An 18,529-nucleotide genomic window follows, 5' to 3' on the forward strand; every position below is an offset into this window, starting at 1 on the left:
TAAAGTGGAACTAAGAAAAACTTAAGGAGAATTTCAGCACAAATATTTCATTACAACAATTGAAAACTAGAAAGAGAAACTAAGAGAATTTGAGGGAGAGAAGGGAATGGAGCTCTAGAGAAGTGTTTGAGAGCTCCCCCCCTTGGGGTGTGTTTACAAGCTTGGGAAACCTCACTATATATAGGCCTAAGGAAGCTGAAAATCTGAATTAAGTATGGCTAATGCATACAACACTTGTTTTATAAAATCTGAAATGGTTGATGCACTTCACTAATGCATACAACACTTGTTTTATAAAATCTGAAATGGTTGATGCACTTCACTAATGCATACCACCAGCAGCCCTAGCTCATCTTCATGTCACCATGACCAAGCTTCCAACCAGAAATAATAGCTCATCCTGAGGTCAGCATGACCAGCAACTTCAAGGGCTTACGAATTGGGCTTCCCTTAAGCAAATTAAGACTTTAAGCACTCAAACTTGAAGTTCAGAATGTCTTCTTTCCAGCCATATATCATTTGGGCCAATCCAAGGTCGAAGGAGGAAGTTAAGGCCAAAACAAATTGCTAACTCATTTTGCGCGCTGATAAAATCCATCCTGAGCATGGCTCTGTGTTTGCTAGGTAACAGACTCCATATTTATCCAATGGGATTGAATTTTGGATATGTTATATTACACACCCATTGGAACAACTTTCATGAAGAATGTGGCCTCATCCGAGCTATGTAGGTTGCTGAAACAAAGCTTGCAATATGACCTATGAAACTGGGCTGGCAGGGGACTGTAGCCAAAATTGAGTTTGTCTTTAAGCTCTTCATCCATTCATCCAAATTAGGCCCTAACATGCATGGATTGCATCATTTACTATCCAAAGCCCTCATTATTACCTAAAGCTCAATGAACTGAAAGATAAACACAAAAAGGATTAAAAGCACAAGTTTAACTCAAAAACATAACCAAATCATAAGCTAAAAGGGTACAAAATGATATGTAAATATGCACCGATCAGGCTGCTCCTGGCAAGGTCATTACAAACACCTTGCACATCAATGCGTCGTCGGTCTTGTGAAGGATCATGAAACTTTTGAAGTATTTTAGGTGGCTTTCGGGATCGGAGTTCCCTTTGAAGTGGGTAAACGAAGGCGTCGAGAATCGCTTCGGGGGAGCAGCCTGCTCAATCTCGGCAGTGAAAGGCGTAGAGTTTGCCTGGTCTATCTCCTTGCGTAGTGCATCTTCGAAGTTCCTGCCAGTCCTCAAGTCTCGAAGTCGGTCGTTCACAAGCTTCTCAACGTCTTCCTCACGCATTGCTAGTTGGTTACGTTGGCGACCCTCGTGATTTAGGCAACATTGATCAATTGACTCGCAAGGTTCGATTTTCTCGGATGTGTTGCCTGGGCGGCGTATTGGTGGACTGCGCCTGCGAAGGGTTTTCTGTAGCTTGTCGATGAGAATTGACTCTTCGAGACTGAGCAATGGAGCACCTTTCCTTGTGATCCACATTGCGAAGGTTATCAGGTTGACGTCTCTGGGAGCCTAGCCTTTCATGAATGTTCCTTTGTGAGTGGTCAGCGAAGCGCCTTTCTTCACGATCCACATTGCGATGGGTGTCAGGTTGACGTCCCTGGGAGCCTAACCTTTGAAGAACATTTCCCTGCGGGCCCAATCGAGCGCGGATGTCAAGTTGTGGGCCCAACCTTTCACGCACATTGCTCTGAGTGTGGCTTGCGGATGCTTGTGACATGTTGGCAAACTGATTACGTTGTTGTCCCTCTCCTTGTCTGCTTGCTCCTGCTCGACCTGCTCGGCACCCATCGATCTACCTGTCGTCACGTTCGTCCATCCTTCTCTCTTCGCCCAGTTGTCCAAGGCCAAGGTTTTGAGCCAAGTTTATATGGTTGAGGAGCTGGTCAACTTTCTGAGCTAGCTGGTCAACTCTCTGATTAAGGTCTGCTTGACTTCGTGGATCGAGAGGAGAGAAGTGTGTGGAGCCCAACTGCATACGGGCTAGGGTTTCATGGGAGGTGTGCGCGGGAGCGTGTGTCGAGCGTGGAGGCAATGGAGGGAATGCTTGAAGTTGTTCCAAGATTGGGCCTAAGTCGGCGGTGGTAATGAGCCCACCTTGATGGGAGGTTCCACCATGCTCGGCGGTGGTCCCATGAGGGTGGCTAGATCCGGCCACGGGGCCTTGGATGATAGCGGTGGCCGGTGCGGTGGTGAGAGGTGGTGGTGCCCCCATGTCAATCGCGGGATCATGGGTGGAGGAGTGACTTTGGGCCATCGCGGATTTTGCCATTGCGGCGGTTTTGCCTCTCGTCTTCTTGCTTCCAACCATGGTTGTTTGGAAGGCTTCGGTGGATTGGAAAAGTGTGGAAAATGGATTTAGAGCACGCTTTGAGTATAACTCGTGCTCTCAATGAAAGCACCAATTTGTGGGAGCAAATTTCCTCCCACGAGAATATTCCGTTGAAAGATTCCCCTTTTTTCTTCGCCGCCTCTTTCTCCCTGCAAAATAAATCGGATAAGAGGACCACACCCGGGGGGTGTTGACCAAAGGCCCTCCGATGCCTAAGTTAGTTCAATTGATTTAGGGAAAAATCAATAGCTAAATAGGGTACGGAGATATATATGTAAGGTGTAAACTGGGCGGCCAGAGCCTTATGTAAGAGAGAGAGAGAGAGAGAAGGTGGCTAGGATTTGTGAAGGGAAGAGCTCTCTAGAGTTTTAGTAGAAATTCTGACGTACCTCATCCTTGTGCGTGGCCTTGACGAGGTTGGTGAGGTTGGTGTGGTTGGTGAGGTAGGTGAGGTTGGTACATTTAGGGATTTGATTAATTAGGGAATTAATCAAATCCCTAATTGTGGTAGGTGAGATTAGTGGGGTTGGTGTATTTAGGGATTTGATTAATTAGGGAATTAATCAAATCCCTAATGGTGGTAGGTAGGTTAATTTCCAACCTGATTAGGTAATTCCTCATTTAATTGGGAAATGTGGTAGGAATAAAATAAGTTTTTAACTTAATTAGGCGTTTCTCAATTTAATTGGATAATCCCCAATTAAATTGAGTAACTCCTAATTAGGTTTAGAAATTCCCAATTAGGTTAGATAATCCCCAAATGGAAGGAATTAGGGTTCTGATTTAATTTGGTTCCCACACATTTGAGATAATATCCTTATCCCAATACCTTCTTGCATATAGATGGATTAAAGCTATAGATAAATGATCTCCTTAATCTCAATCCCTTGAGAGGGGTCTCTTCAGCATAGATCCCCTATAATATAATCTCGATCCGTAGAGAGGTTACGAAGTCACGCATGGCAATTTGGATAATAACACAACAAAGTACATTACACCAGTGATATTGAGGTGGAGTTTGAAATTGGTGGTCAGGGGTTTGACTCCCTTTAATATTAGTTTTTGGAATGTTTGCCATTTATGAAAGTCGGTTCGGTCGAACCGACAATGTAGAAAACTTTGAACCGTGAACCAAACCAACCGATCCAGTTCGGTCTGTTCGTCAGCTTATTGGTGAAAAAATCCCCAGCCCTAGTGATTTAACTTTCGGAGCCTTGCACAAGCTAAGCAAAGCAGGTGGCAGCACTAAACTAGTACTATATGCTTAGCACGTGAAATTTTGAGTAGATGTCCCCTCCCCTTTGATCTTTGCCTCATCCTCATGAGATATAAATAATCTTGAATTCCCCCTCAGTTCTCTCTCCCACTCCCACAAAAACCTAGAATATTTTTCACCATTAAATATTCACAAATCATCTTCTTTCCTACTTACCTTCCTCAGAAATTACCCCACCGACACTTAAAAGTATGAGCTTTGGAACTCTTGCCCTCAGAAAACTCCAACCAAATTGATGGTGATCAATGGAGCTTCTTGTCTTCTCTCTTCTCTCTCCTCTCTTCTCTCCCCTCTCCTCTCCTCTGCATGCACAGCACAGTTGTCTTGGTAAAGCTTTGGACAAGCTTGCATTGCAGGTGACAGTATATATTAGCCATCACGTGAACAGATGCTCTCTGTGCTCTGTGCATGCATGCATGTCAGTCTTTTATCACGCAACCCATGACACGTGGCATCACTACGTGTCACCCAAGACCTCTATAAAAATCCCATAGCAACAACTCATCTGTGAGAAAGATTACATATAGAGAAATTGTATCTCATCTTAATTTGCAGCTTTCAGCCATTGTTAGCCATGGAGAGGAAATCTTGCTTTGGGCTTTTACTTTTGCTCTTCATTGTCTTGGCTTCACGTATGTGATTCATCAAGACTCTCTCTTGTTCATCTGTCAATCTTCTATGTACTCCATTGCTTGCTTTCTTTCACTAAACTTCATGATGTTGTTAGTTTATTTTATATATATATATATATATATATAATTTGTGCACATAACATAAATGTAAACCTTAATTATTAATTGTTGGGTAAATAATTCATTTGATTGTGGGCATGCAGAAGAGATGGTGGTGCCAAGCGAGGCAAGGGTTTGTCAGTCACAGAGCCATGGGTTCCGTGGACCATGCATGCGCCACCACAACTGTGCTCTCGTCTGCAGGAATGAAGGCTTCTCCGGTGGCAGATGCCGCGGCTTTCGTCGCCGTTGTTTTTGCACTCGCCTCTGTTGATCACTGGGTTGTCATTGATTTACCAGGTCGATCGGTCGTACAAGAAAATGCTTTCCATGTTATATGCAACTAGCTCTAGATAGGAAATTAATAAATGAGTTTTTCTTCCAGGCGTTAGATCGAGGGAAGTGTTATCATGTTATTCTGGTTACTTAATTGTGGTCTTTTAGTCATGATTTTCTTCCTCATCAATTACAATCTTACTATTTGGGGAATGTGCGTGGTATGTAGTTATCTCATCTCATCAAGGCAATTTTTTTATTTTTTATTTTATAATAAAAAGACAGAATTTAAAACTTGTACATTTTCAACCTAAAATAAAGGTACACAATATAATGAAATATCATGAATATCGGTATAAGGATCTCTCCCCACGAAAAAATATTCATTCTTATAACTGCCATGAGGCTCAAAATATCCGTATTATGTGAAGTGAAAATATAATTCTGTAAGCTTTGATATTCGTACTAGTGAGACTAATGAGGCTATATGATTAGGGTTTCTGCTGCTCAATCACCCGATAAGTTTTTTTTGATAAGTTTTTATTTTATTTTATTAAATTTTATGAAAACACCCGATAAGTTTAAGTGGGCGCAATTCTTATAAGCACCCAGGGCATACCAAGCTGGTTGTGGTGTGTGGTGTGTATGATTACAAAGGTCCAAACGGCCCATTTTGGGTTCAAAAGGTAGAGGTTTTAGGATATTTGGGGCATTAAAATTTAAGCCCATTTTCTTGAGCCCAACTACATGGATGAGCGACAGAGAATTCTCATAACCCCCTTTAAGAACGAACCAGCCTTGTCGAAAATTCAAGTTGGAGTTATTAAAATTCAACTTGGCTGGATATAGCTAGCAAGCAAAAGAAAGCCTTTAGCCTTTTCCCTGAACAATATCTTTGCCCTATAAGCAGGAAAAGAGAAAGGAAAGCAAAGACAGAGCTTTGCCAAGGAGGGAAGCCTCTACAAGGTCGAGTTGCACGAAGGTTTTGGGAATTACGATGTTTTGTTTCAATGTCTATGCACCTACCACATTTCAAGAATGTTTCACTAATGAAGATCAGATTGGAGGAAGTGAGGAGAAATAAGTGAAAAGATTTAGGTAAAGAGAAAGAGCAAGAAGACTATGCTAGGGTTTCTTTGGGGGATCTTGGGGGGAAAAAGAGCTTCCCAACGCCTATAGATTGGAGGCATGGATTGCCAAGAAGAACCAACTAAGAACAGCACGATGAAACACATTCTCTAAACGCCACCCAAATTATTTCTACAATATACTTTGTTTTAAGATTCAAGACTAGCTTGATTTACCATAATTTTTCTCTTATTGATTAGAACCATTGAAGAAAACTAGAGCATTCCCTAAGAATTTACACCGTTTCAGAGTGTTTTAGGCTTTAGAATTAGACTCACCCCTTACAACGGCCCAAAAACCTGAATAGCCCATGCACCCTCCTAATATATATTCTAGAATCTAGACATCATGTTTCTCTCTGTTGAGGCCCAAAAATCCAAAGGTTGGGCCCAGGCTTATTCCTAGCCCAGCACAAATATTTAACTACAGGAGGAGCCCAACTAGGGCTTAGGAGAACTTGTCAGACGCACCTGCGCGAGTTGTGGGCCACGCGCCGCGCTAAGCAAATAATTGCACCCGCCACGCAAAAGGGTCAAAATGCACCGGCTCTATGGATTCGTGCCTACTGACCTATCAAATGCTATTTGGCCCGATCATAGCTTATTATAGCATAATAGCACTCGAACATGCTAAATAAATACGCGATGCCAAATAAAAGGATTGTTGTCCTAACGCCAAGCCATGCTAAAAGCTTAAGTGGGCCCCAGCCACGTAAATATCCGGGGCTTGCTAAGAAGGTTGTGGTATGGACGAGTACGAGCACTCACAAGGCCCATTGAGGGTTCAAGGGATGAAAGTTTTGGGGCAGCTTGGGAGCCCTAAAACTCAAGCCCATCTCTTGGGCCCAAGCACATGGGTAAGCATGAGAGAGAGAAAAATGATCCAATGCCTTAGGAAAATATCTAATGGTCTGCTGCAACACTTAGGAAAAACCCACATTCGTTAATACACCCAACACCTTGTCAAGAAAAACGAAACAAGTAAACTACTTCCAGCAGCCTGACGAAACCAAAAAACCGCTGGAAAGAGAGTACCAATAACCCGATATTGAAAACAAAGCCCAGCCCAGCGCCTTGTCAAAAATCTAGCATCGTATTCCACCCCTGTCAAAGCTCCATAACAGTCAACGAGAAGCCATTGCAGGAACCCAAGGGAATCCATATGCGTAGGAGGAATATCCGTTGGACAAACGACTTTATCCATTCTCTTTTCCTCTGCGAGCTCTAATTTGAAAACCAAGGAAAAACGCAAGTGGCGCCTCACCCCCATGGGGAGGTCCAGCCGCATAAAAACCTTGGAACTCCAAAGAGCCTGTGACCCATGTGCTCTGGTTGAAGAGATTTCACCAAAAAGGAGTGAATGGAAATAAGTAAAGGGAAAGTGAGAATGGAGGATCGATAGAATTAGGGTTCTAAGCGCCTATAAAAGGAGCTTTCTCTACCCAGCAAGATCATCATCCAAAGCGTGACCAAGCTTTGTCAAGCAACTGGAAATTTACTCTAGACACCCTATCTTCTACTTCCATTGTTTTCTCCTTTTCTGAGATAGAAATACCCCTAATTTTCCTCTTTCCCCACTCTGAACATTTTCTCTCTATAAGAAGTTCACGCTCCTCTCTCTCTCTCTCTCTCTCTCTCTCTCTCTCTCTCTCTCTCTCTCTCTCTCTCTCAAATTGTTAAACTTGTGAAGGCTTAACTCCCATGCCACAAGCTCCTTAAGCCAAGTCACATATCAATTTGTTACGTTCATCTAGTTATTGGTGAAAAGAACCTAAAAGGGTTTTCCAAGGTTTCAGCAAATCTTTCAAAACTCTTTTAGGAGCCTGGTTCTTGAACTCGGGCACTGGGAAATTTTGTTTGTCTTCCTCTTACAGTAGCCCAAGCCCATTTGTCAGGCTGCTGGAACAAAAAGACCCCTACACTCTCTAGATATTCATTTTATTTATATTTTCAAAAAATTTCTGCAATACTTGAAATAATAAATTAAAGATTCTATACACTCAAAATAATTTAATAATCTTGTGATAATTAGAAATTATTATTATTGTGTGATACAATATCACTTGATATTTTTGTCGAAAAGAGAAATTCATTAACAATTAATGTGTTTAGACGAAGGCAAAAAAGTTGGGATTTCATGCAGGGGAAAAAGGAAAGTTCTCTATTTGGCAAATTATATGCAGGAGTCCCAATCCAAAATCCCGAGTTTAAAATTATATGAAAATATGTGGAATTGTACAAATATCCTTAATGAGAAAGGGGGGATTTCATTTTATGCATGTTGTAGGGGCTTTTTCGTTCCAGCAATTGTAAATAGGCCTAGGCTACTGTAAAGAGTAAATGGATGAAGTTGCCCATGTGCCTAAGTTCAAGAATCAGGCCCCAAGAGTGCTTCGAAAAGTTCATGGAGCCTTAAGAAGCACTTTGGTTCCTGTCACCAACATGACAGACAACTTGTTACAAATCAATATTATGGCTTGGCCTGAGGAGCTTGTGGCATGGGAGCTAAGCCTCCGTGAGTTTAGCAATAGAGAGAGAAAGGTTGGATTTCTTATGGGAAACAGAGGTTCAAAGCAAGGGGGGAGGGAAATTTGGGAAGATTTGATGAGGGAAGAGAGGGAGAGATGGGGATAAAAGAATGGGTGGCTTGAGTAGATTTTCGAGCAGCTTGACGATTGCTTGGTCGTGCTTTGGATGGTTGTTTTGCTGGGTAGGAGGGTGCCTCCTTTTATAGGCGTTGGAAGCCTTTGCTGGCCCAAGAACCCTAGCTAGCTTCCCCCAAATTTTGCCAAGTCTTCTCCTCCATTTCTCTTCACTTTCTTCGATTCAATCCTCTTTGGTGAAAATTCCTTAATCCAAGCACACTAGGGCATAGCTTTTTGGGGCTCCAAGGTTTTCTTGCAGCTGACTCCTTCCATCCTGGGTGAGGTGCCTCTTACTTTTCCTCCTTGTTTTCCTACCAAAGCTTGCAAAGGAAAGAATGGGTAAGGGTGCTGGTCTAAAAGGTGTCTTACTTCCAGCAGCTTGTGTACATGGGTTTCACTTGGTTTTAACGATGGCTTGGTTTTGAATAGTTTTAATAGGGTGTTGGGGTATCTTGAAGGTGCTAGATATTCTCTAAGGTGATGGATACTAGGTATTTTCTAAGGTTCTGGGCTATTTTTCTCTTTTATGTTTACCCATATATTTAGGCTCAAGAAATTGGCCTGAGTTTGGTGCTCTCAAGCAGCCCAAAACTTCCACTCCTTTAACCATCATTGAGCCTCATGAACACTCATAACCATCCATACCACAACCCACTCAGCAAGCCCCAGACATTTGCGTGGCTTGGGCCCACTTAAGCTTGTAGCGTGGCTCGGTACTAAAATAAAGGTTTTTTTCGCTCGACGTTGAGTGTCATGTGGCGTGTTTGTGCTTGAGCTCTGCCGTATTGTAACAAGCTATTGCCATGCCAAGCGGTGCTTGATAGGACAATAAGCGCGGGTTCATGAAACCAATACATTTTACAGGCTCGTTGCGACTTCTCTGCGTGGCAGGTTGTGTATTTGCTTTGTGGGGCACGTGGACCATAACTTGTGCAAGCGCATCTAACAAATTCTTGCGTACCCCGGTCAGGCTTCTTTCTCGATTGAATGTTGTACTGGGCTAGAAATATATTTGGGCCCAACCTTAGATTTTTTGGGCCTCAACACACGTCAAGGACAATCCTCAATATCTATCAAATTGAAACTACATGGACAAAACTGACCAAATTGAAACCACTTGGACCAACGTGGTAAAATTACCAAACTATAAGGACCAAAAGTGACTTTTTGCCACACAAAAATAACCGTTGCGCCATCATCAGGTAGAATCTCAAGGTGGAGAGTTCCGCCCATAAAAAATCAAGACTCAAAAAGACCATCTCGATCACCTTTGAGCTGGGGTAGATAAGGGAGATTGTCCGTAATCCTATCTACCTTAGTCGACTGCTTGAGAGGCTTGGTTAGGTCAATCTCCAAACATATTCTAGCATATACTTGTCAATGTCTAGCTCGGGGAGAAGCATACACATAACGTTGTATGCAGGGACGGATCCACAGAGGAGCAAGGGTGGTCAAGTGACCCCTGCAACTCCTGAATCCGCCTCTAGAGGAAGAAAAATTGACCCCTGCAATGGCTAGATGGCTGGGCAATTCATGCCCGCCATCTGTTCGAGAAAATGCCTCAAAGGGTTGCAGCAACTTCAACTTCAGCGCAGCAAGCAGCATTGCACGCAGAGCGCTTCCGTTTTTAGTCTTTTGATTCACGGAGAAACGACGCCGTTTCATTTAATGATATATATATATATATTTATTTATTTATATTAAACATATTAAAATAAACATGGGCAACAGCAAGCAATGGAGCTGCTACCCGATAAAGCCCACAATCCCCAATACAGTGGACATTTCAAACGCAGTACTGTTTCCAATTTGTTTTTCTCTTTTTATTTATATTTATATTTATATTAAACATATTGTTTCCAATTTTTTTTTTTCTCTTTCCCAATCTTGCTTTTTCTCCTCTTTTTCATTTCAGTTTTTTCTTTTTGTATATATTTTTGTCTTTGTTCCTTTTGCTCTTTACTTTGTGTTTACTTTTTATTTTACATTTTTTTCCTTTCCATGTATTTTTCTTTATTACATAATTTTAGCTCATTCTATTTTATAATTTGTTTTTGTGCATTTTAATACACAATACATCGATATAGTTGTAACCGAGATAAATTACATTGTTGACTGTCCTGCAATGTTTATAATATTTCTTAGTAGGTTAATAGGTTTAAAGTTTGTTACTTTAGTGTTGAATCTTTGTGCATTTTAATATAAGGTTTTTGCTTTTGTGGATTGGTTAATATAGTTAATAAAAATATGGTGGATTGATTTAATAGGTGTTTTGTAATGTTGTTTTCTCAATGATTTATATATGAATGATAATTTATCGTTTTATTTTTATGGGATGAATATTGATGTTTTTCTTGATTAGTTGTTGAGGTTTGTTTTTTAATTTTTTGCCAAGGAGGTTTTATTTTGGTTAGTTACTGTTAGTTTGAATAAATTAAGGGTTTTTTAATATAAAAAAATTTATGGGTGTATTTTGTATAGAATTTTTTTAACTTTTTAGACGTTGACCCCTGGAAGAAAAATTCCTGAATCCGTCCCTGGTTGTATGTAGATCTCAATTATATATCTAATCCCTTTCAGAAATGGAACATACGTACCAGATGGTCTTACCTATAGCCTATAGGCCACATTTAGTGTATAGGATTGAATTTGATTGATTGCGTAACTCACCATGTTGGTCAGCTTGCACAGAAATGAAACCAACACTTTTGACTAACAAAAAGGTTTACTTCCCCAAACTGATTCATTGGCCTTCAACAATAGGTACATAATGAATAAACTAACATGAAAGAAAATATTCTCTAGATCAATACATCCCCAAAGTCCATCTCTGTTGTTGGAGGAGAAAAACTTCCGTGCACTCGTTGCATGAAGCATTTCCCTCACATCGAGTTGAACGACTTCTCCTTCCATACCTGGGCTCGCGAATCGCACCTCCAAGTTTTCTAGGATCCATTGCCTTTGGGCAAAACAACTTTTGGAATAGGTGCATTGCCCGTGCATGTGGAGAAAAATTTGTATACCACGTGAATAGCACTGTGTTATTATCCCCAATCAATCACGTTCCACCACATGATAAGGATTCCACATGGTCTTTCTCATGGGTGTGGGTGCAGCTCAAGAATCACCAGTCAATGTCTTTACTTTTTTCTTTTTCTTTTTTTATAACAAAAACATTTTTTTGTCCTCATTACACCTGAATCACTCTCTATATATACACAATGTTCCCAAAAATAATTTCCATCACAATAAGGTAACATGACGTTATAACTAGTTGCTTACTATCATTTGATCAGCTTGTTTTGACCTTAACAGTTCTGTTGTTGTGTTTGTGTTTCATCAGGTATGTGTGCGCGCGCGCGCGTGTGTATGTGTATGTGTGTGTGTGTGTGTGTGAGAGAGAGAGAGAGAGAGAGAGAGAGAGAGAGGCCACCCACTCATATACATAAAATCCACAAAACCAATTTTCAAAAGCCCCTAACTCAAATCAAACCAGCTTTGCTTAACCCTCAGCTAAATCTCTTCAGTACAATAAGGTACTGAAAATAAAAAATGAAACAATGGGTATCAGAAATTCCACCCGACCACCACGACAGCCTGCATCAAAACATTGCTCTCAAAATGTTAGACATCGTCTCTGAAAAAGGTCTTCGGGGTAAGGGAAAATACAAATACCAAAACTGGTAGACGTATGCTCAACCATTTTGTTTCTTATACCAAAACAAAAAACAAAAAAAGGAAATATAACACCGCATGTTAGATTGGCCACAGTAAATCTTGAATATATATACATTAAGCACCTAACGCAAATTTCATTTTTCACATTTCCAAATATTGCATTGATTTATTTTTTCCATATCATTATGCATGTCAATTTTGCAAACTTTGTTAAACACATTAAAACCAAAGAACCAGAAAATTCACAACAGCCAGAAATTGCAGAATGCAATGACACACCAGGATTTTTAAAAGTCTCCGATGTTGGTAGTGCAGGCAATGACATCTCTGCAAAATACAGTTATAGCAATGAGGACATGAATTTCATGTAAAAAGGCAAATATGATATTTGTAGAACCTCAGTAGTATTTTATTGTATACTGCAACTATTTTATTTTTTCAAAAGAGAAATTGCATACTGAACCTATTAAGGGAAAAAAGAAAGGAAAATCATTCTTTGTCCAATCACTTACCAGGCCCACAAAGGGAGAACGAGGAAATTGAGGATGACGAAGGCCATGGTGCTGCAATGTTGTCACTCAAATCACATGTAAAGCTGTAGCCGGTTAAATTGTCAAATATCATATCCGAGGGCAAGCTTCGAAGTAGACACCCTACATTTGAACAAAAACCAAAATTATAAACTTTATAAATATAGTTGATGATCATACTCCAAGGACCTACTTTGGTTGCCGTCAAGTACATGTAAGGGAACATGAAATCCAACTTCACTCAAGAACACCGAAACAGTTTGAATCATCGATTTATCATATGGAGTGTGACCCACAGAGTGTGCCTTAAGTAGTGCTATTTGACAAATCCCTCAACTAAAGCTCATTTCTTGCTAGACATCTAGCAATAGAACATTACTCTACACACACAAACAGATATTAACCACCTTAGCTAATTGACATCCATTTGATGTCATAGAGTTAGACTATGAATTAAGACTTGAAATTTAGACAGTCGGATCACTAAAACACAATGAAGAGTGGGTTCTCCAAGGGTGCCCCTCAAATTATTTGAGGGATCCCTCAATTGAAGATCCCTTATCATAGAGCACACTCAAAGTGATCCACGGAAAATGCCCAAGAAAACTTTTTAGTCACACATAAGGCATGCCAATTACCAGATGCGGTGCTCTATGGGAAACACCTACTGGAAAGTATAAAACCATTCCAATGCTATAGGCACAATATTGGATACCAAGCAATCACAGATGAATATAGAAACAAAATAAGGAAATTGGATAGTAAAAAAAGAGCATACCTTCTTGACCATATGCTGCTTCAGAGCCCAAAGGGATATATCCATAAATAAAAAGATATATCAGATATAATGAAGGAACAAATAGTGGTAAAAACTAGAGAGGAATGACATATAGCAGGATGTACCTTGAATGCTAAAGTCTTTCAAGTCAACATCACAAAGCTCATAAATATTAGACATGACCCCTCCTTTCCTCAACATGGACCCAAACATTGTAGCACAGACTATAGCTTGTCTATTTGTAATTAACATTTGCTTTTGTATTCCAGCAATGTAAGCGTTTAATGAGCTACAGCAGGAAGGACCGGGGGCAGCAACATTGCGACATTCTTTAATCACTTCCGTAGGCTGCTTAAAATCCAAAGGGCAAACTGCACGACCGAGAATCATTTTCATGAGAGGCAGTACAAATCAAAGAACACATGTAACTGTAACCATCGCACTGTTACAAACCACATATGATGCATAGAGTCGATCAGGGGGAAAAAGAAAGAGATGTACAAGATAAAGCAAGCCTAATAGAATACATAATCAAACTTAAAAACTGCAGAGCAAAAGCAGGTGAACACACCCACCCCACCCCCACAGCAACTCAGCTACTGCTGCCAGCCCAAACCACCACCCAAAACTCCCAAACCCCAACCTCTGGCAACCACGCCAAACCACCCATCTACCCCATAAGCATTGTCATGAATGATGGTCCTAATTGTAATTTGCATGATTACAGTAGAAAAAAGAAAAATTAATAGAAGTATACAACTTTTTTTATGCATCCGACCTTGCAAATTTAATACAACATAATTCTTTGCACCCTCAAAATGCACAACAATAGGCGCGCACGCACGCGCAAGAGAGAGAGAGAGAGAGAGAGGTAAAAACAAAACTTAACAAGAAATAGATGCTGAACCCAAAGTGCGTAAGTCTAAAATGAAAAGTTGTTCATTTCATACTTTAACACGTACCCTTGTTAACTTTGCAGGCAGATAATATTCGAAATGCAGTATTTACAGCATCAGGCGAGAGTTTCCTTGAAAGATAGGTAAAAACCACTCCTTTACAGTCAGTCAAAGTATCAACATGAGATAACTCACCCACCAAATTCTTATTCTCGTTCAATGAAAATTGTTTTCCTGAAATCTTAAGTGCAGCATCCATGATTGCAGGCTGACAAATTGGTCTGCAGCACTCTTTAAGAGGATCAACAGTTGTGCAGGCCTCCAGTAATCTGCTTGAATTTACTGCTTTCTCAAAGGAAACAACATCCTTCACTGGACAAGACCCACCTGTAAGGTTTGATGAATTTATGGAGCAAAGTGTAGGTATTGTACTGTTCGCACCCCTACTGGCTAAGATATTGATAATGTCTGTAAAACAATCATTTGCAACCGAATTTTGCAAAGCCAACTTATCGGATGTGACGCTATAGAGACCCTGGAAGATGCGGATCAAACTACTAAACTGTGGGCAACATATCACATTTCCTACAACTGCTGCCAAGGGTAGAGAACAATCAGATGCTGTTTTGTCCATGATACTCGATATAGTAGAGAAATTTACAGGACATTTCCCAGTTAAAACAGGCTCATATCTAGTTGGAAAAGTTGGGTACATTGGTGGAAGAGGCTCATCAGGATCTGTGAAATGTGGAATAACAGCAGGTGATATTTCTATGGGACCAAAGAGTCCACTAGTAGGTGGTTTAGCTAGATCTGGAATGGAAGAAACATGACTTTGCTCATAGACTGTCTGCAATGCCACTGCTTCTTGAAAACTTGATAACCAGATAAAGAATAATAATAACTGACAGCACAGAGAACCTGCAACCACACATAAACCTATCTTCAGAGAGTAGCAAGGACATATAATACTTCTTACCCTAAAGAATGTAACGCAACTATAATACACAACAAACATGTATCTAAAACTGAGGCACATGCAATTCAGTCATATGTGTGTATGAGAAAAAGAGAGCAAAGTTTTCAGTCAAATGAGACTGCATCCATTTTCTTATTCATATGTTTGTCTTATATATATATAAACATAAGAGCAACTGTTTCGTCCAAAGGGAGAATACTGCACAAGCCAACCATAACCAGCAGTATATCATTGTGTTATTCCAGTCAAACTTGTTCATTCATGGCCCTTCATCTGACTATGGCTCCAAACATGTGTACAAGCATCTCCATCACTTATTCTTTAACTAATAAACAAACAAAACTCATTGTGCCTTTTGTGTTCATATAGTCAAAACAACAGCACAAATGCATCTTTACCAGAACATTAAACCATGAGTTAGACACATTGTCAATCCGTCCTATCTACAGCCACACTTCCTGCCAAAAAATAAATAGCAGCAAAAAAACAAGGGAGATTGGGAATGTTCACTGAGATAGCCAGATGCATGAAGACAATCACAGAACATAGAGACAGCTATCAGATTCCAAGTGAGAATCCAGTACAGATCACACTCCAAGTAGTTCATTCCTCCAAAAAAGGATAATCTTATTCTAAATTTGGAACAATTAATCGTCAAACAATAATCATTAAACCATGATGCCTTTTTGATAGACAAGCTGCTAAAAAAAACACAGAACCATACACTGCAAGTTTAAAATTACTTGGAAGATAAAGGTTACCAAAAGAATTAATTTAAGGGAGATGTCTGACAATATATCACCACTACACTACAGGATGAGACTTATTTCATAGTCATAACAGTACTACAGTAGTGAATGAGACTACAATATATTACCACACTTTATGTAGTCATATCATCTAAAAACCAAACTTATGCTTCACTGACATTTCCCATTCTTTTCCTTCACCCTACTGAAAATTCCAAAGCAGGCTAGGTAGAATTAATTACAAGCTTACCTTTGAGATGACTAACAGTTTGAAAGCAGTCCATAACTAGCCCTCTGGTGTCATAGAGATTTACATAAGTAATCATTACAGTAGTTGGTGATATGCCCAAAAACAGCTCAGGTCAATGAAGCAATACCTGTGCCACCTTCAAGCATCAGCAAATGCATAAGGGAACATTATTAACTCCTACAGAGTGCAGATAAAAAGACATAAAACACATTAATATTTTCGGCAATCACAGCAATAAAGGAAACACTAGCGACAAAATTTGTGAATTTCAAGTATCAGGAATAATATTGCCTCTCACAAAATGAAATCTCCAAAACGCAAAGAAGAAGAATTTAAGTTGTTGGCACAGCGGCAATAATTTTTATTGACCAAGAACACTGCTAGCTACATCTTTAGCCTTATGAGAACATCTTGTCTCATGCAAGCTTCAAAAATTAGCTCATTTCCAGAGAGAGAGAGAGGGGGGAGAGAGAGAGAGAGAGACTAGACACTGAGGACTTATATTGCGTAGTTTGAAACGTTAAGAATATCAATGCAACTAGAAGTACTGAAATGAAGTTTTACGATTAGATTAACTGTACCAGAACTAGAGTATATAGACGTCCTAACGGAGGGTTTTTATTTACCCTTTGGTTCTAAGCTCATACGTTCAGAAAGATTATGGCAAATCCACCTGTTTTAGGATACACAACCACCACCTCAGATCATATTAATCAAAATTCTAACTTTCTAGTAAGCCTAGTATTGATGGGTCAACTACTGTAACCACTCAAGGTGAGTTGCTTCATCTTTTCAGAAAACAAAGCACACAACAACGATACCATCTAAAATTTCATTTCACAGCAATGAGGCTAATGATAGATCATGAAATCAAATTATTATTATTTCTAATTTAAAAAGCGGAAAAGGATAAAAGAGCAGCAAAAAAAATCTGAAAATACCCAGATAGGACGTATCTGAGATATCACTCACGGAGAGAAATTGAACATAATGTAGCTCAGAGTTCCCATTCTTTTGGCAGCAGAGAAATGGAAAGAGAAGGCAATGAAAGGAACAAAATTCAGAAACAAAACTTAAGATTCACAGTTTTCCAATTGAGGAGAAAATTGAAAAAGCAAGCACAGCTACCTACCACCAAATCATTTCTGGTATTTTCCAACACTTTGGCCACCAAGCAGCAGATGAATTAGAGATATCCAAGTACAAGAAAACCAGAATAAACAGAAAAGTACCTGAAGATGTTGAACCCATAGAACATAGATTTAGTGAGAAATTGAAAGGGTTCTGGGTTTGGATCGGAAGCTCTAGCAGGCACTCATTGCTTGGGGGTAGTAACTTTGAGGTGTAGGAAACCAGTCAATTTGGAAACCCTAACCGGAGCGGAGCTGAGCCTGCTGAGGTGAGCTTTGAAAGCATGAAAATGGTGGTCTCTCTCTCTTCCACTGTGTTTACTTACTGCTCGTGGGGGTGGATAAAGTGGACGACGAGCCGTTCTTGGTGCGTACAGGCGTATGAACCGTTAGATGAAATTGGACCGTGGAGATTAAAACATGGCTTTAGTTAAGTTTCACGTAAAAACGGGTAAAACAAAACCCATACACCCACCCAACCCAACCCAACCCAACCCGACCCAAATAAAGCAGATCCTCTTCTTCCTCTCTCTCTCCACTTTTTTTTTTTCCTTTTCAAACAAGATTATTCAAACCAAACAGAGAGTGATAATAGCTGAAAAGTGCATAGTTTATGCCCCTAAAATATATCCTTAGAGATTATTTATGTTGGTACCGTGACTTTATTTATTTTGGTCTACTATATTTTTAATTTGTCAAATATAGTTTAATTTTATTTTGCATTGACTTTGGCCAATTTTATGTAGGCAAATAATATTGGAATTATGTGGGTATCTTACTGGAGTGCAAAATAGATGAAGTAAAAGAGGAGATCAATCACTTATCAAAAGAGGAAGCTAACGTGCATGCATAGGACTGTGGAGAAGTTAAATTCAAGGAGGATTAAATAAATCCTAAGTGGTTAGGGTTTGACTGATATAAAAGGGTGCTACTTGCTTTGTCTCAGGGATTCTGCTTTTTGACCCAAAACACTTTATTTTTCTAGAGTTATTTTTCTTTGTCATGGAGAACTAATTCCCTAGCTAAGGCTAAGGGGAAAGCCTTCGAGATATTATGTGGTTTCGTTAGTTTGATTCGAATGGAGCTTTAATGTTAAATTCTTATTTATGGATTTGTTCAATTTAATTTT

At 39.9% G+C, this 18,529-nt stretch overlaps 2 protein-coding genes across 6 annotated transcripts; one reads left to right on the forward strand and one right to left on the reverse strand.

The window, feature by feature from the left end:
• The first annotated feature begins 4,152 nt into the window (after positions 1–4,152).
• LOC110755352 (defensin-like protein 1) lies at positions 4,153–4,851 on the forward strand. Its single transcript, XM_021956526.2, has 2 exons — positions 4,153–4,263; positions 4,467–4,851. Exons 1-2 carry the CDS (start codon positions 4,206–4,208, stop codon positions 4,634–4,636), a joined length of 228 nt encoding a protein of 75 aa, XP_021812218.1. The 5' UTR covers positions 4,153–4,205; the 3' UTR covers positions 4,637–4,851.
• Positions 4,852–11,827: 6,976 nt separating this feature from the next.
• On the reverse strand, positions 11,828–17,748 carry LOC110744958 (putative GPI-anchored protein At1g61900). Of its 5 annotated transcripts, none has more exons than XM_021944995.2 (9): positions 17,503–17,748; positions 16,398–16,406; positions 16,271–16,314; positions 14,359–15,213; positions 13,522–13,767; positions 13,397–13,414; positions 12,601–12,741; positions 12,368–12,415; positions 11,828–12,007 (listed from the first exon to the last, which is right to left on the reverse strand). In XM_021944995.2, the coding sequence occupies exons 1-9, from the start codon at positions 17,526–17,528 to the stop codon at positions 11,934–11,936; spliced, it is 1,461 nt and encodes a 486-aa protein (XP_021800687.2). In that variant the 5' UTR covers positions 17,529–17,748; the 3' UTR covers positions 11,828–11,933. The 5 variants fall into 5 exon arrangements, with proteins under 5 accessions (XP_021800687.2, XP_021800692.2, XP_021800690.2 ...); XM_021945000.2 differs by having other exon boundaries at positions 16,398–16,447; positions 17,503–17,747; XM_021944998.2 differs by lacking the exon at positions 16,398–16,406 and having other exon boundaries at positions 16,271–16,397; positions 17,503–17,746.
• Positions 17,749–18,529: the final 781 nt, after the last annotated feature.

This window comes from Prunus avium, chromosome 1, assembly GCF_965620075.1.
Source record: "Prunus avium chromosome 1, drPruAviu1.hap1.1, whole genome shotgun sequence".
Lineage (NCBI taxonomy): Eukaryota > Viridiplantae > Streptophyta > Magnoliopsida > Rosales > Rosaceae > Prunus > Prunus avium.

Coding starts and splice junctions, on each gene's coding strand:
- LOC110744958 (XM_021944995.2), bottom strand. CDS start 17,528: ATGTTCTATGGGTTCAACATCTTCAG. Junction 15,214..16,270: donor AACTGTTAGTCATCTCAAAG/GTAAGCTTGTAA, acceptor GTGTGGTTGCAG/GTTCTCTGTGCTGTCAGTTA. Junction 12,416..12,600: donor GTTCTCCCTTTGTGGGCCTG/GTAAGTGATTGG, acceptor TGTATTTTGCAG/AGATGTCATTGCCTGCACTA.
- LOC110755352 (XM_021956526.2), top strand. CDS start 4,206: ATGGAGAGGAAATCTTGCTTTGGGCTTTTACTTTTGCTCTTCATTGTC. Junction 4,264..4,466: donor CTTCATTGTCTTGGCTTCAC/GTATGTGATTCA, acceptor GTGGGCATGCAG/AAGAGATGGTGGTGCCAAGC.